The following is a 12,546-nucleotide window of genomic DNA, read 5'->3' as shown; positions in this document are numbered from 1 at the left end:
AATTGTTTGGGTGCAGTGCACACTGCACACGTGCAGCAGACGCATCCTCAACATACGCACATCGCGCGTATACGCGTAATAAGGGGGTGAGCCGCAATAAGAGGGTAAGAGTCCCGCGGCTCCGGAAAGAATACACGGTCCGGAACTATCATATACTATATATATGTGTACGTATATATATATATATATATATATATATGTATATATGTACCTTGGCCCGCCAATCTTTCGGATCGCACGTTCGACACATGATGTGGTCATGGTCACTGTTAGCACAATTTCGAAATCTGCTGATCTGGCATCGGACGTGATTACTGCACGCATATCGAGAGTACGACCAGCATGAATAGCATAGACGTAGAATAGAACAGGAGAGGAGGTATCTGTCTGGAATCTCGATGTATATAGAAAGCGAGTATTGAAATCGGTACAATTTCGGCGAGTTCAATTCTCGATGCAGACGTGGAATTCGATGCTCGTACAACGGTAGATACGTAAAAATGTAACCATGCGTCAGTCGTCGCGTTTCATTACGTATCTGTGTGCCCGTAACACCGAACTCCCGAAAATTACACCGGCTGCTATCTATCAAATTTACTATCTCTGTTTAAACAAGCGTTTTTTTTTATCCTGGATATAACGTTGTCAATCAAGAAGACGGCTTACAAAAAGCACTTTTTAAAATAGCATAAATTGTAAATAAGTAAAAACACATTGAGCACCTTTAGAATTTTTTTTAAATACAATAAAATAATCAGATTCTTATTACGTACCTAAATTTAACTATTATTGTTCTGCTCAAAATTATCCTATTTGTTCTTTTTTTAATAAAATTTCATTCAGATCCATATTCATCACATCATCTATCCGAGAAAAAACGCTTTTGAGATATTCCATGCTTTCATACGTATTCTAACATTGCATATAAAACTACTTACATAGTTCTGAAGCTGGAAAAGCACGGCGAACAGGAATATGGAGAGGAGATGATATCAACGTGGAAACTATTGTGAGCTTCACGCGCGTGAGGAAGTGAAAAAAGGTGAAGGTGGATGTCACTGCGTCATTGACAGTCCCGTCGAACTTCCGCATTGTGCCGCGAGCGTGGACTTTCCGCTTTTGCGCGTTTATTCGCAATCCGTTGTGGGAACGAACGGCGAACGGTGAAATTTCACTCTGAATATACAGAAACAGAACCGATATTACAAACTGCGTCGCTCGACAATGCACTCGCACATTGTGCAATCACATGAAACACTAAAATGTACTAGTCCTTCACTTATCCGATGAAATTTAAACCGATTCCTACGGCGTTTTATCGCCAAAAAAAAAAACACTCCAACTCATATCGTCATTTGCGCATGTACAGAAATTACATATAAATCAAAACTGTTAAAAACTAACGTCGATTTTTTTCTAAAATCGTATTACATTACACAAGTGACGGATAATAAATGTGAAAGAAAAGCTTTAAGCTCTCGCCGCGAATAAAAATAAAGTTACTTTACTCTTTTCTTCTTCTTGTTTTATGACATTCTTACAATTAGAGCTTTCCACGTGAAATCCGTGAATGAACAATTCAAAGACGAGTAGATTACTTTGGTAAAGTACCTCGTAAGGTACTTTAGTAAAGTTAGGTTTAGTAAAAATACCCCTCAGTATGTTTATCTTATCACCGCAGAAACGCATCGAGTCTTCCAACTAAATGGGTACGAAACAAAGGACTAAGAGTTGACGATCAATGTACGGGTGTAGTACGGGTAAGAATCGAGAGTTCTACGAGAGGATATACGAGGAGAACTCGGGCAAGAGGATCCTTTGCCGTTAATTGGACCAGGTCCGATGATGTCGCCGTGCGAATTGTCGGCCACGAAATTACCCCGATATCTTCTCGCGTCGTCATTTAAAGCCCGAGTGGCACAATCGGACGTCGCACTACCCGTGTATTTTCTTTCCCTTGTTCCTCGTCGACGATCCCGAAGGGAGTCCAATTACCCAGACGATGAGACCAACCAGACGAGTTTTCGTCGGGACGAAAATCGCAACGAGAAAACGAAATAAGACGTGAAGAATAATAAAACGTAACGCCCTCGAGGCGGTCTCTTTTCCTTTTCGCTTTCTCCTCGCAATTGTGTATAGCTCGCGAGCGTTGCACGTCTCTGATGTAAATTATCGATTTTATTGGAGCGCGAGATAAATTTAACCCCGATTCATTGCGCGATTACATTTAATTGCCTCCAATTAAATCGCCGTTCCAATTAAAATCAACGCGAGTGCAGAGGGTTCATTACGATTTATTGGACCGATGGTAGTGGTCCTTCTCTCTGCCCTTTATCTCGTACTCTTGCATTACGGATTTGTAAAGAAGTGAAAAAGAAATCAAAGAAATCAATATGTTTCTTTATGCATTATTTTTGCGATATCCTTTCAGAAAAAATGGTATGTTTGATTTCCTCATTTTTCTTTATTCAAACGCTTGCATATAGAAAAATTAGACCGATTTTTTTTCTAACAAATATTTCAATTTGAAAATGATATCATCGTAATTAAGACATTTTTAACATTACTTTTCCCGCGTACAGAGAAAATGATATTTTTTTAAATAATTTTAATATTAAAAATTGTTTTTAATTCAAGACTAATTAACATTACATTTCTCAGAACAACATCATTTTGTCTCGCTAAAATATGGACGTACGAAATACCTGGACGAAGCGTAAAATATCCTTTTAGGCCAGGGGAGTGAAGCTTGAGAGATTGTGGAAAAAAAACCATCTTGATTGTTCTGTCAGAGGCACGTAGCGCGCCGTGTTTGTGAACAGTTAGTGTAAAGCGTCTACAATGCAGTTTCGCAAATTCGTCTAAAATCGTAAGAGCGATCATAATATTGTTTCTAATCGCAGGACAGTTGTATGCGTAATAACTCGATTCAGTTTTGGCGAACCATTCATAGGAAGCATAGTACATTGTTCATAACTGATTGATCTGCAGCCACTGAGTGTCCATATCGCTAATTGAATAATTTAATATAAAACTTTCTGGTTAGAGTCCAACACAACACAGTGGAAATACTCCAAGCATTGATCGCTATAAGTGGCTGTGGTCAATCGCAATGTGATTAAACAAGACACACTTAACTGAACATTAAATACGACGGCATTGTAAATAAATCAAGTAGTATAATATAAAGCGCCCTGCTCTTTCCATTCCCAATCGTTGTCATTTTGATGATTTTACATTACTATTCTTTTCCCTTGAACTTCAACCCCACAGCACTGTGCTCTATCCAGATATTTCGTACATCTATGCATCATTGTCATCCCTACAGTAAAAAGCTAACACATTTTTATTTCATATACGAAAATACAAAAGTATATATGTTTATCATAAATATGTATTTAAAAGATCAAAAGAGATTTCTTACGAAGAAATGTTCATCGAATTTCCATAAAACGGGCACGCACAGACGTGGAAGCATTCATTGACTAGTCGGCGGCGAACCGCCGCTGTCGTACTGACTCTTATTTCTCAATAAATAACCGGCGAGGAAACTTATAGGATCGGCGGGTCTCTCTTTGGCCAGACATGATAATGCTTGCAGCAATATCGGCACTACGGTCTGATCTAAATACTGTCTGGTTGGAAGAGATTGCACTTCGACACGAGGTTTCTTTGCTGGTACACCAGACAATTCGCCATCCTTATCCATCCCTATCACTTTCTGCAATGAAAAAGAATACAAAGTTTATACATCTATAAACAATTTTTTCAAAAGCATTTAATAATTAAAGAATTGTAATATCTCCGTACATTTTACAAACTGTTGTACGTGTAATTCTTAGTTCCAAAACGCATACTTCGAACTTGCAAAAATATTAATGTTCCAGCACGACAGTTGTTATCAGCTGGCAAACGTCAGATGATAAACACGATAATGACGCTGCTCTGACCGTCTTAAACTGTCAGAGTCCCTAACCTAACCTTTGCGCTGCAAACGCGTGGATTCTTAAATGTATCGCGATTATTGCCGTGGTAGACGCTCGGCGGTAACTCCAACGAAATATCGCCGTATGTTCGTGCGTGCCAGCAGTTGCGACGTTTCTAGGTTATGTGCTCACTTACGTGGGTCGTCTCGGATACGGCATTGGCAACGGGTTGAGCCGGCGTTGACGCCTCCGTCCGTTCCTCGGTCGCGTTTTCTGTCGTTAAAAAAAAAGTAAACAGTGAATGACCGTTATTAGAGCGTGATTTCGAGTATCGGGCCTGGCCGAGTGATGGCCGGACCGGCCCATGGTTACGCGGAAATAGAAAATAAGAACACGTACCACCGCCGGACGCCATCGTGTAAACAATCGTCACTGCCGACCGACCGACCGGACCGAAGTCGAACGTCGAGATAATGTCGCCAACGTCAGGCCGGTAAAATACGCCGTCGACAAGGTAGCGGTTTGAGAATTCGCTACTGTAAATAAAAGGAACCAAAGAAATAAATAATAATAAATAATATTAAATGACAATTGACTGTGAGATATATTCAAATACAAATGAGCGAGAAAGGCTGTCTAGTCAAAACGGCTAATAATACTATTGATACCTTACAATAAAAACTAGTTCTTTAATTTATTGATCAATGAATTAAAAAATGTACGCATTATTTTACGGAGTAGTTGCGTTTGCGCACAGTGAGATTGATCTATCGATAAATTTAAAGAAACTCGTCTTATAATATTTTTATATAAATTTTAGCAAACTGCGCGTTTTAATTATATTGCTCTTGTTGAAACATAATCCTAAATTGAAGCTGGAGTAAGGTAAATTGAGACTAGTTGTGACACTTTTTATTCAAATTACTATAAATCTTTACACAATTTTATGATTGAATAATGAGAATTGTTTTAAAACGTTGCATCACACAATAATTAAGTATTTATAAGTCCTTAATATATTTCGTAAATGAGAAAAAATTTTTGATGATTAAGAGACAAAGTAGCTCAATGAATCGCATGGAGCATTGAGCAATCTCGAAGAATAAATTGAGCCGTGAAGATAATCGTTTAATAAACAAATATATAATGAGGCTCGAAAGAATCTATCAGTGAAAAATGTAAAAAAGCCCATCAGAGCCTACATCAGTTATTCGGATGCACAAAAATTCTTTATTTTTCGTATAAATGTAACGAAATAAATAAAATGTATGTTTCAACCCTTCAATTCGGGTTCTTATCAATATAAAATATAAATCGAAATTACATAATAATTAACGTAAATTCCAAGTTGATGATTCCCGACAATTAGTTCGTTCTTCTTTATCCAAATGCCAAATTAGCTATGTAATGAATAGCCCAATGATTATCAAAATTATTACATTGTACAATAATAATATAAAACTTATATAAAGTAAAATCGAAATTATCATATATACATTGCGTTACTATGTAGAATCACATCGCTCATTAAATTATCAGATTTGCTGTGTAGTCATTAAAAAAATAACACTTAACGAAAATTAGAGAATTATTAAAATCGTTTATCTGAATTTTCTATTATATCTACTCATATATAAGCGTTTTCTCGCGGCTTCACGTAACGGACTTGTGGTGTCGACAGTCAGAGATACAATGAGAGTCAAAATAATAAAGTCAAGTGATTATTGAAATAAAAATAAAACTAAGACTAAAAGAGGGTAACAACAACGTCACAATTCAGTGACGTATTGAATTAAGAACTAATTCCAACGCTTCCAAAAATTCACCATTTGTCATTTACTTCAAAGATGTCATATGAAATGTGTTTAAATTGGGAAGCAGAAAGATTTACTTTAATCGTTTTATTATTTATGTTATTACTCTTCGGTTCTTGGAACCGAAATTTTTTGTGAGAATTGCTGCTAACAACGTCAGGTAATTTACTCTCCGCGATATTTTCTACTACGTAATAAGTAATATCCTTTATTTTTCCTTTGTCACAACCATTTCTTTTTTGTAATCATAAAAACTTTTTGTTTAATCTCCGAGATTCGTTCTTTAAAAATCTATAAAACATCTTATATTGTGTGCTAAAAAATCTGTTACAATATTAACATTACTAATTGTCGGGAATCATCAACTTGGAATTTGCATTAATTATGTAATTTCGATTTATATTTTATCGATAAAGATCCGAATTGAAGGGTTGAAACGTATGTTTGATTTGTTTTGTTACATTCACACGAAAAATAAAGAATTTTTGTGCATCCGAATAGCTGATGTAGGCTCTGATAGACTTTCTTACATTTTTCACTGATCATTTAATAAAATTATATATTATTGTATATTTTAAAAATAAAAGAATGTACATATTAATAAAATCTTTATTGTATCTTATGTATGATAATTTATAATAATTTTTTAATTAACAAAATTTAAAAAACTAAAACTTTACTTTTTTTAAATAAAAATTAAATATATATCTTTAATTATTAATATAAAATAAACAACATCAATAAAGATAGATTTTATTTGAGTACCTGAGTTTATAAGATAGTTATGAGATCTTTGGCCTAACAAATCCCATACCGGTGTCAACTGAAATATTCTTTTATAATTAAAAAACTAAATAAAATAATAATTTGAACATCAAAAAAAATGTACTAATAACTTATATTAAAAAAAAAACACATCTAGTTTTTATCAATCACTTCAATTACCATATAGACCAAAAAAAATATTTACCTAATAATTTTAATTTTGGTGTACGAAAGAGAGCGAAAAAGCGCTCGTGTTCAGCCGTTAACAGATTAATATACAGATTAATATATTCAGCGCCGTAATTTCCGTTTTTGTGCTATTTTACGCAAGTTTATAAACATGTCCGTTTTAGACATTTCTATTTCCTAACTTGCTCCTTGGCTCATAACTAGGCTGCTCTCTACCCTACATGATATTAAAAGTTAATTAATAATTACAAATACGATCGAAACATTATGTATCTCAGTTGACGCTAAATATTCCTGAAATATTCATAAAATGTTTCTAAAATCCTAAAATAATATTTCAAGATTATTCCGGTATATTTCAAAATATTTACAGAATGTCAGAACAATAAATTCAAATAATCGTTAAATATTTCATGTATATTCACATATATCGTCACACACATTCGGAGAATGTTCCATATATATTCCACAAGATTATAATTTTTCCAAAAATTCCAAGTCCCGCAGAATTCATTTTTAAACAAAATTGTACTGTCAAAAACACATTTCATTTATTTTCACCTTGGAACCCAATTTTAAAGGCGAAATGTTACACTTTATATTCTTTCCCATTATGATTCTTATTTACGAGTTAATGCAGCTCTGCCACATTCATCTGTCAGCGGGAATGCGCACTGCTCGCAAATGAGTGATTTTAATGATGTGTACAAGAAACATTCATACAATATCCAAATATTTCATTATTATTTCCTGTTCTGTTCTGAAATATAGGAACCATTTGGAACACAAATTAATTTTATGAATATTTAGCTGGGACAGTGAATAGTGAACAAAATAATGGTAATAATATCTTTATTGAAGCGTATAAATAATAAAAACTATGATTTATTTTAAAAAATAACTTGAAAGAATAAATTGTTCGTTTTAACGTAACTATAATAAATTCGACATACGAAAAACAGAAAAAAACATGTTTAAAAATATTTAGAATGTTACGGTAGTAGCCAGCAGCCAATTTCGAAGCGTTATTTTTTAAAATTGATGCATCGAATTGGTTGACCCAACAAACTTACGACCTGCGAGTCGCATTTTGCGTCTTATGTAAATCGGGCTTATGTCGGTTCTTATATATGCGGAATAACTAGAAGAATTATATTTAAAAAAAATAATTTCATTTATAATAAAAAATAAAGTTGACTTTGAAATCTCTGAAGCGCGTCCTCATCTGCATAAATAAATTCAAAGATATTTAAGATAATAATAGTTATTGAAACACAAATGTTTATAGCAAACATTTCCAGTTTTGTTATAAATAATTGATATAGGATTGAAAAAATACGAATCGACGGATTATTTTAAGGTTTATTTATTCAACGCAAAGTTAGATGCTACAACTTTGGTACAAAAACATAAAATAGTGGCGTTGAGAGGAAACGGTACACTGCGAGCGGATCCTCGAGTCTCCTCGAGCGCGGAGGATGTTGAGCGCGTATTTTTTTTTTTCTTCTTTTTTTCCTTTTCGTTACTTTTCCACTATCAAACGTGAGATCACGTTCCCGCGAATTCTTTCGCACGTACGCGAGGATCGTCAAAAGGACGCGAAGGAAACGCTTCGAGTTTGACAGGCAACGCGATGCGATGGTGAGGAAGGAATGGAAAGGGGTGAGAACACGAGCTCGAAGAACCGCGCTCGCCGTCGTACGAAAAAAGAACAGCCAAATGCTTTCAACGCAATATTATCAATCAAGCATACACAAGCGAGCGACACGCTTCGCGGCGTCCCTCAAAAAAGTAACGTCGAATCTTGCAAAGAATTACTACGCAGTACCTATATATATAACGTCGATCACGAGAAGCGCGACGAGCGAACGATGGGCACGGGGGGTATCCGGCAAGAAAGGCACGAGGACGGCGCGATATATCAATCCTATGAGAATGCTACTGTGTGGTACAAAGCAACCGCGAGTGAGAGATGGATGAAGCGATAAGCAAACATGGACGTAAAATTCTCAGTCTTCGAGTATTACTCTATCGTCATAAACGTTTCAGCTGCGAAAAACATTGAATGTTTAGCCGAAGTTAGAATCGAAGTAGATCGATCAAACTGATTATCTGCACTAAAATGTCCCTCGTTCATCAGCCCCTATTGCCGGTCACCCCGGGCCGCTTACAACATAAACGTTTATCACCTGTGCGACGTCGCGGACGTCCACTTCGCTTAAGACAAAAGTTAAAAACCGCGGCCAAGGTAGCGCGCGGACGTGATCGTATTACTATATACGAATGCATTAATATCATTATCATCATCATTGTTATCATCATTATCGGCCTGTGTGCCGTATATTAGCTCTGGTTAGATTCGGAAGCGATTCGAAGCGACAAAGTTTCGCGGGGGCGAGTTACGTGAGTGGAACGTGATACTGTAAATCGTAAAGGGTGATTTGGGACGAGATACGGCTACGTTAATTACGGTAAGAGCGCGATTGTAACATATACACGAGACACGAGGCTTTTTTGCGCAGCCTTTTAAAATCACATCGATGAGTAAAAGTGCGTCGGCGCGTCGAGCCGCAACCAGTTTCGAGTGGCAGAGGGTAGGAATTCCTCTGCGAGAGCGGAAGCGACGAAGAGACGGACGAAGCACCCTTCAAGCTCTATTCCAACGTTTCGAAAATTCTCTCTTTACAGCCTATATGTGCGTATTTTTTTACAGTTTTTTAATCCACCAACCCACACTTACAGAGGAAAGACATAGTAGCAACAATCTCTCCATATATAATAATAGGTGACAATTGTTCGAGTTTTATATTATGTAGAATTAACGTACGCGCGTATAGTTGAATGATACTATTTTATAGCCATTGCAATTATAAGACAGTACATTCAACTATGTAGATACATTAATTCTACATAACACAAAACCTGTACAGTTACTGTCGCTGTATGCTTGTCTCTGAGTGCAGCGAGTAATAAAAAACGATGGCAGTATCAATTTAGGCCGTACTAATTGCGGCTTGAATGAAATTGCGGCTTTAAAATGTAATTAGCACCAGAATAATGTGATGTCAAATAAATTTCACAAAATATTTCCCTTCGATCGATGCAACAGATTGGATGAAATCAGTTAATGATAACATCAATAAGGAATACAACAATTCACAAGATACAGCTTGTCCGAGTACGGTGAGAGTTAAATACGCGGAGTTAAATATAATTCACGTGATCGTTAATTTTTCGAGAGTGCTTCCTCTGGTCCAGTCGCCCAAGACTGGTAGCCGGCTCGCGCATCGCCTCGGCAAACAAATGCGACACCTAGAAATAGCTACTTACAACGTATGTATGTATATATAGTTAGTGTATATATAATATATATTTATATTTATATTTGTATGTATATATATCTAGAAATAGTATCGTGATAAAAACGAACTATGAGACGCGGCGTCGTGGCCGCGGCGTTGCGCGACGTCGGGCTGGTGCATACGCGAAGAAGCTCGAGAAGCATCCGCTTCGTTCATCGAGCCAGCAAACGATCAATCGTCCGATCGCGGACAGACAGATAGACAGACAGACAGACCAATTCTTCAATTTGCGTCCTGAGGTATACGTTCCGTTAACCAGATCCCGACCTCTCGCCCCGTCGCGAAAATCAACGATCGCCTTCTCGCGACCATCCGTCCGACTTACGAACTATCTACGTTAAATCCAACTTCTTTTATTACTCGAACCGCTTACACCTGTAACGATCATCGTCGCGATGTCAGTGAATCTTACGTACGGTACGTCGCGTATAATTGATCGATAGAAGATTAGGGGGAGGGGGAAGGAGGGAGGGAGGGGGGGGGGGGGGAATAATTAGGTGTATACAGCGGACTAAATATTTATATTATATAGGACGACAGCAAGTGTGGTGTGGCGTATATTGCGTGCACGCGCCAGCGCGCGTGGCGATCCATGTATTGTATATCGTATAATGTTACGAGGCTCTGGTTGGCCTGCCGTGTATATATATATATATCGAAGCGTTCCCTCGATGGCTTGCCGCGTTGTTCTTCCTACGGACAGTCGATCGGTGTTTCGTGTACGGGACTTATCCCCTTTTTCGAGCGAACAATATGGGAATGTCTCGAATCGATCGCCTAAACGGATCCGCTACGAGGACGACGATGACAGCGACGACGAAAGACGAAAATGCGACGACGTACCCTATAAACCTTGCTCTCCGCGACGTCGAGACCACGAGAGACTCAAGATCACCGATCGTCAAGGGGGGCGGGGGGGGGAGAGAGTAAAGGGCGAAAAGGGCGAAAAGGGAGCGGTGGCAAGGGCGGGGACACAACCTTCGTTACGAAATTATAAATCGTACAGTATATGTATATAGTATATGTGTACGTATGTATCTATATATCGTACGCCCGCAGGGAGCGGCAGTGTGGCACAACCATGACTTAAAAAGCGACCAACTAATCTCATGTATACGCATATATGTCGTTTATACGTTTCCTTTCTCTTTCTTCCATTTTTTTTTTCTTTTCCCTTATCCCTCGCAACTCCTGCGACGAATGTAACCTAGGATTATATCCTGGATATATATTGTATATCAGAAGACCCCCCGTTAAATCCACCGTCGCCGAGAGCACCATCGCGGGCCGCGTCTCTGCCGCAACTGAACAGTCCGCGAACACGACTTCCGGCTGTGTTCGCCTTCCTACAGGACAAGTTTCTCTCGCGGCAGTCTCACGAGCCTCCAACATCTCGTGCACGTTCGACGAATATAGTGCGAGAAGATTCAAATTCCCCTCAGTGTCTCCGCTAATCGAAAATATTTCGTCATGCGTGTGTGCGGAGATAGACGATTAATTTGTAAGTTCGTGTCGTCAAGTATACAAATTATTGAGCCTGATTGAGCACGTCATCGAGGAAGACACGTATCAAAACGCAGGTCATTTTCTACAGCTGTCGGTATAAAAAAATTTCAGATGTAATCGAACGTGCGCGAGGAGTTCCAGGACTCGTAAAAAAGTTACGAACGAAGTATGGCTGACCTCACGAATCGCTGTGCCTCCTTCGCAGTAAGGGCAGTAGATACAGACAGTCTTGAGTTTGGCCTTCTCGAATGCGCATAATCGACTAAACCGGTCCAATAAGTTTTTATCAAAAACAAGGCAGTTTCAAGTTGGCCTTCCCCCAGGATCAAATATAAACGAACGTTTCCCGAGGAAGTGACAATGAAGGAGCGGAAGGCCGTGAGCGAGAGAAAGAGAAAAATCGTGTGATATGGTCGCAAGAGCGAAGGAGGCGGTCCCATTTCGCGAGGCGGGCTGCAGAATCCTCGTCCGTAATCATATGATCTCGAGATGATATCAATACGCGTACACCTTACACGGTAATCGAATCTATCTACTCGCGACGACGTCTCTAATTTCTATCGTAAATCGTTGCAAATTGGACCGACGACAGCACCGGGGGAAGAGTTAGCGTGCGCTTCATTTCCGCGTCTCTCGGTTCCTTTCCTCGCGGCCGCCGGCTATCGAGAGAGGCGGAAGACCACGGAAGATGACGATTTACAGGTTACACTGCCACAGTATCGTAGGGTGTGAGGAGTCCCCCGTGACCGCCGTGGGGGCTGCCGGTTTGCCGGCCGGGAGCTTCGTTTCTGCAACAGGAGTTTGCGTTTTTTATATCCGGCGCCGATCGATCATTTTACCCACGCAACAATCCCATTCATTCAAAGAGATCTCTCCCGCGCCATATTTTTATTGTATGTGCAATAAATTTCAAGCAAATTTTTCATTATGTTTATGTTTAGCGTTAACAAAATTTGTTCAGCTTCGTACCACTCCCTTACTTGA

The 12,546-nt window shown here is 38.5% G+C and overlaps 2 protein-coding genes across 4 annotated transcripts in view; both read right to left on the bottom strand.

Moving 5' to 3' along the window:
- Positions 1 to 791: 791 nt before the first annotated feature.
- Positions 792 to 4,388, bottom strand: LOC108753798 (protein dpy-30 homolog). Of its 3 annotated transcripts, XR_001939664.1 has the most exons (5): positions 4,326 to 4,388; positions 4,123 to 4,199; positions 3,425 to 3,721; positions 939 to 1,176; positions 792 to 863 (listed from the first exon to the last, which is right to left on the bottom strand). XR_001939664.1 is itself a non-coding variant. In XM_018495704.1 (3 exons), exons 1-3 carry the CDS (start codon positions 4,339 to 4,341, stop codon positions 3,479 to 3,481), a joined length of 336 nt encoding a protein of 111 aa, XP_018351206.1. In that variant the 5' UTR covers positions 4,342 to 4,388; the 3' UTR covers positions 2,641 to 3,478. The 3 variants fall into 3 exon arrangements, 1 of the variants encoding a protein (XP_018351206.1); XR_001939665.1 differs by lacking the exons at positions 792 to 863; positions 939 to 1,176 and adding an exon at positions 2,641 to 3,322; XM_018495704.1 differs by lacking the exons at positions 792 to 863; positions 939 to 1,176 and having other exon boundaries at positions 2,641 to 3,721.
- Positions 4,389 to 8,047: 3,659 nt separating this feature from the next.
- LOC108753817 (Down syndrome cell adhesion molecule-like protein Dscam2) overlaps positions 8,048 to 12,546 on the bottom strand; it is a 78,514-nt gene continuing 74,015 nt past the window's right edge. The window contains exon 30 of the mRNA XM_018495735.1: positions 8,048 to 12,350. Coding sequence (XP_018351237.1) covers positions 12,266 to 12,350 — 85 coding nt within the window. The 3' untranslated portion in view covers positions 8,048 to 12,265. The remainder of the gene's footprint in view (positions 12,351 to 12,546) is intronic.

The sequence above is a fragment of the Trachymyrmex septentrionalis genome, unplaced genomic scaffold, assembly GCF_001594115.1.
Source record: "Trachymyrmex septentrionalis isolate Tsep2-gDNA-1 unplaced genomic scaffold, Tsep1.0 scaffold72, whole genome shotgun sequence".
In the NCBI taxonomy this organism is placed as follows: domain Eukaryota; kingdom Metazoa; phylum Arthropoda; class Insecta; order Hymenoptera; family Formicidae; genus Trachymyrmex; species Trachymyrmex septentrionalis.
The sequence above is the reverse complement of the archived record's forward strand: the minus strand, read 5'-3'. Positions and strand labels throughout refer to the sequence as shown.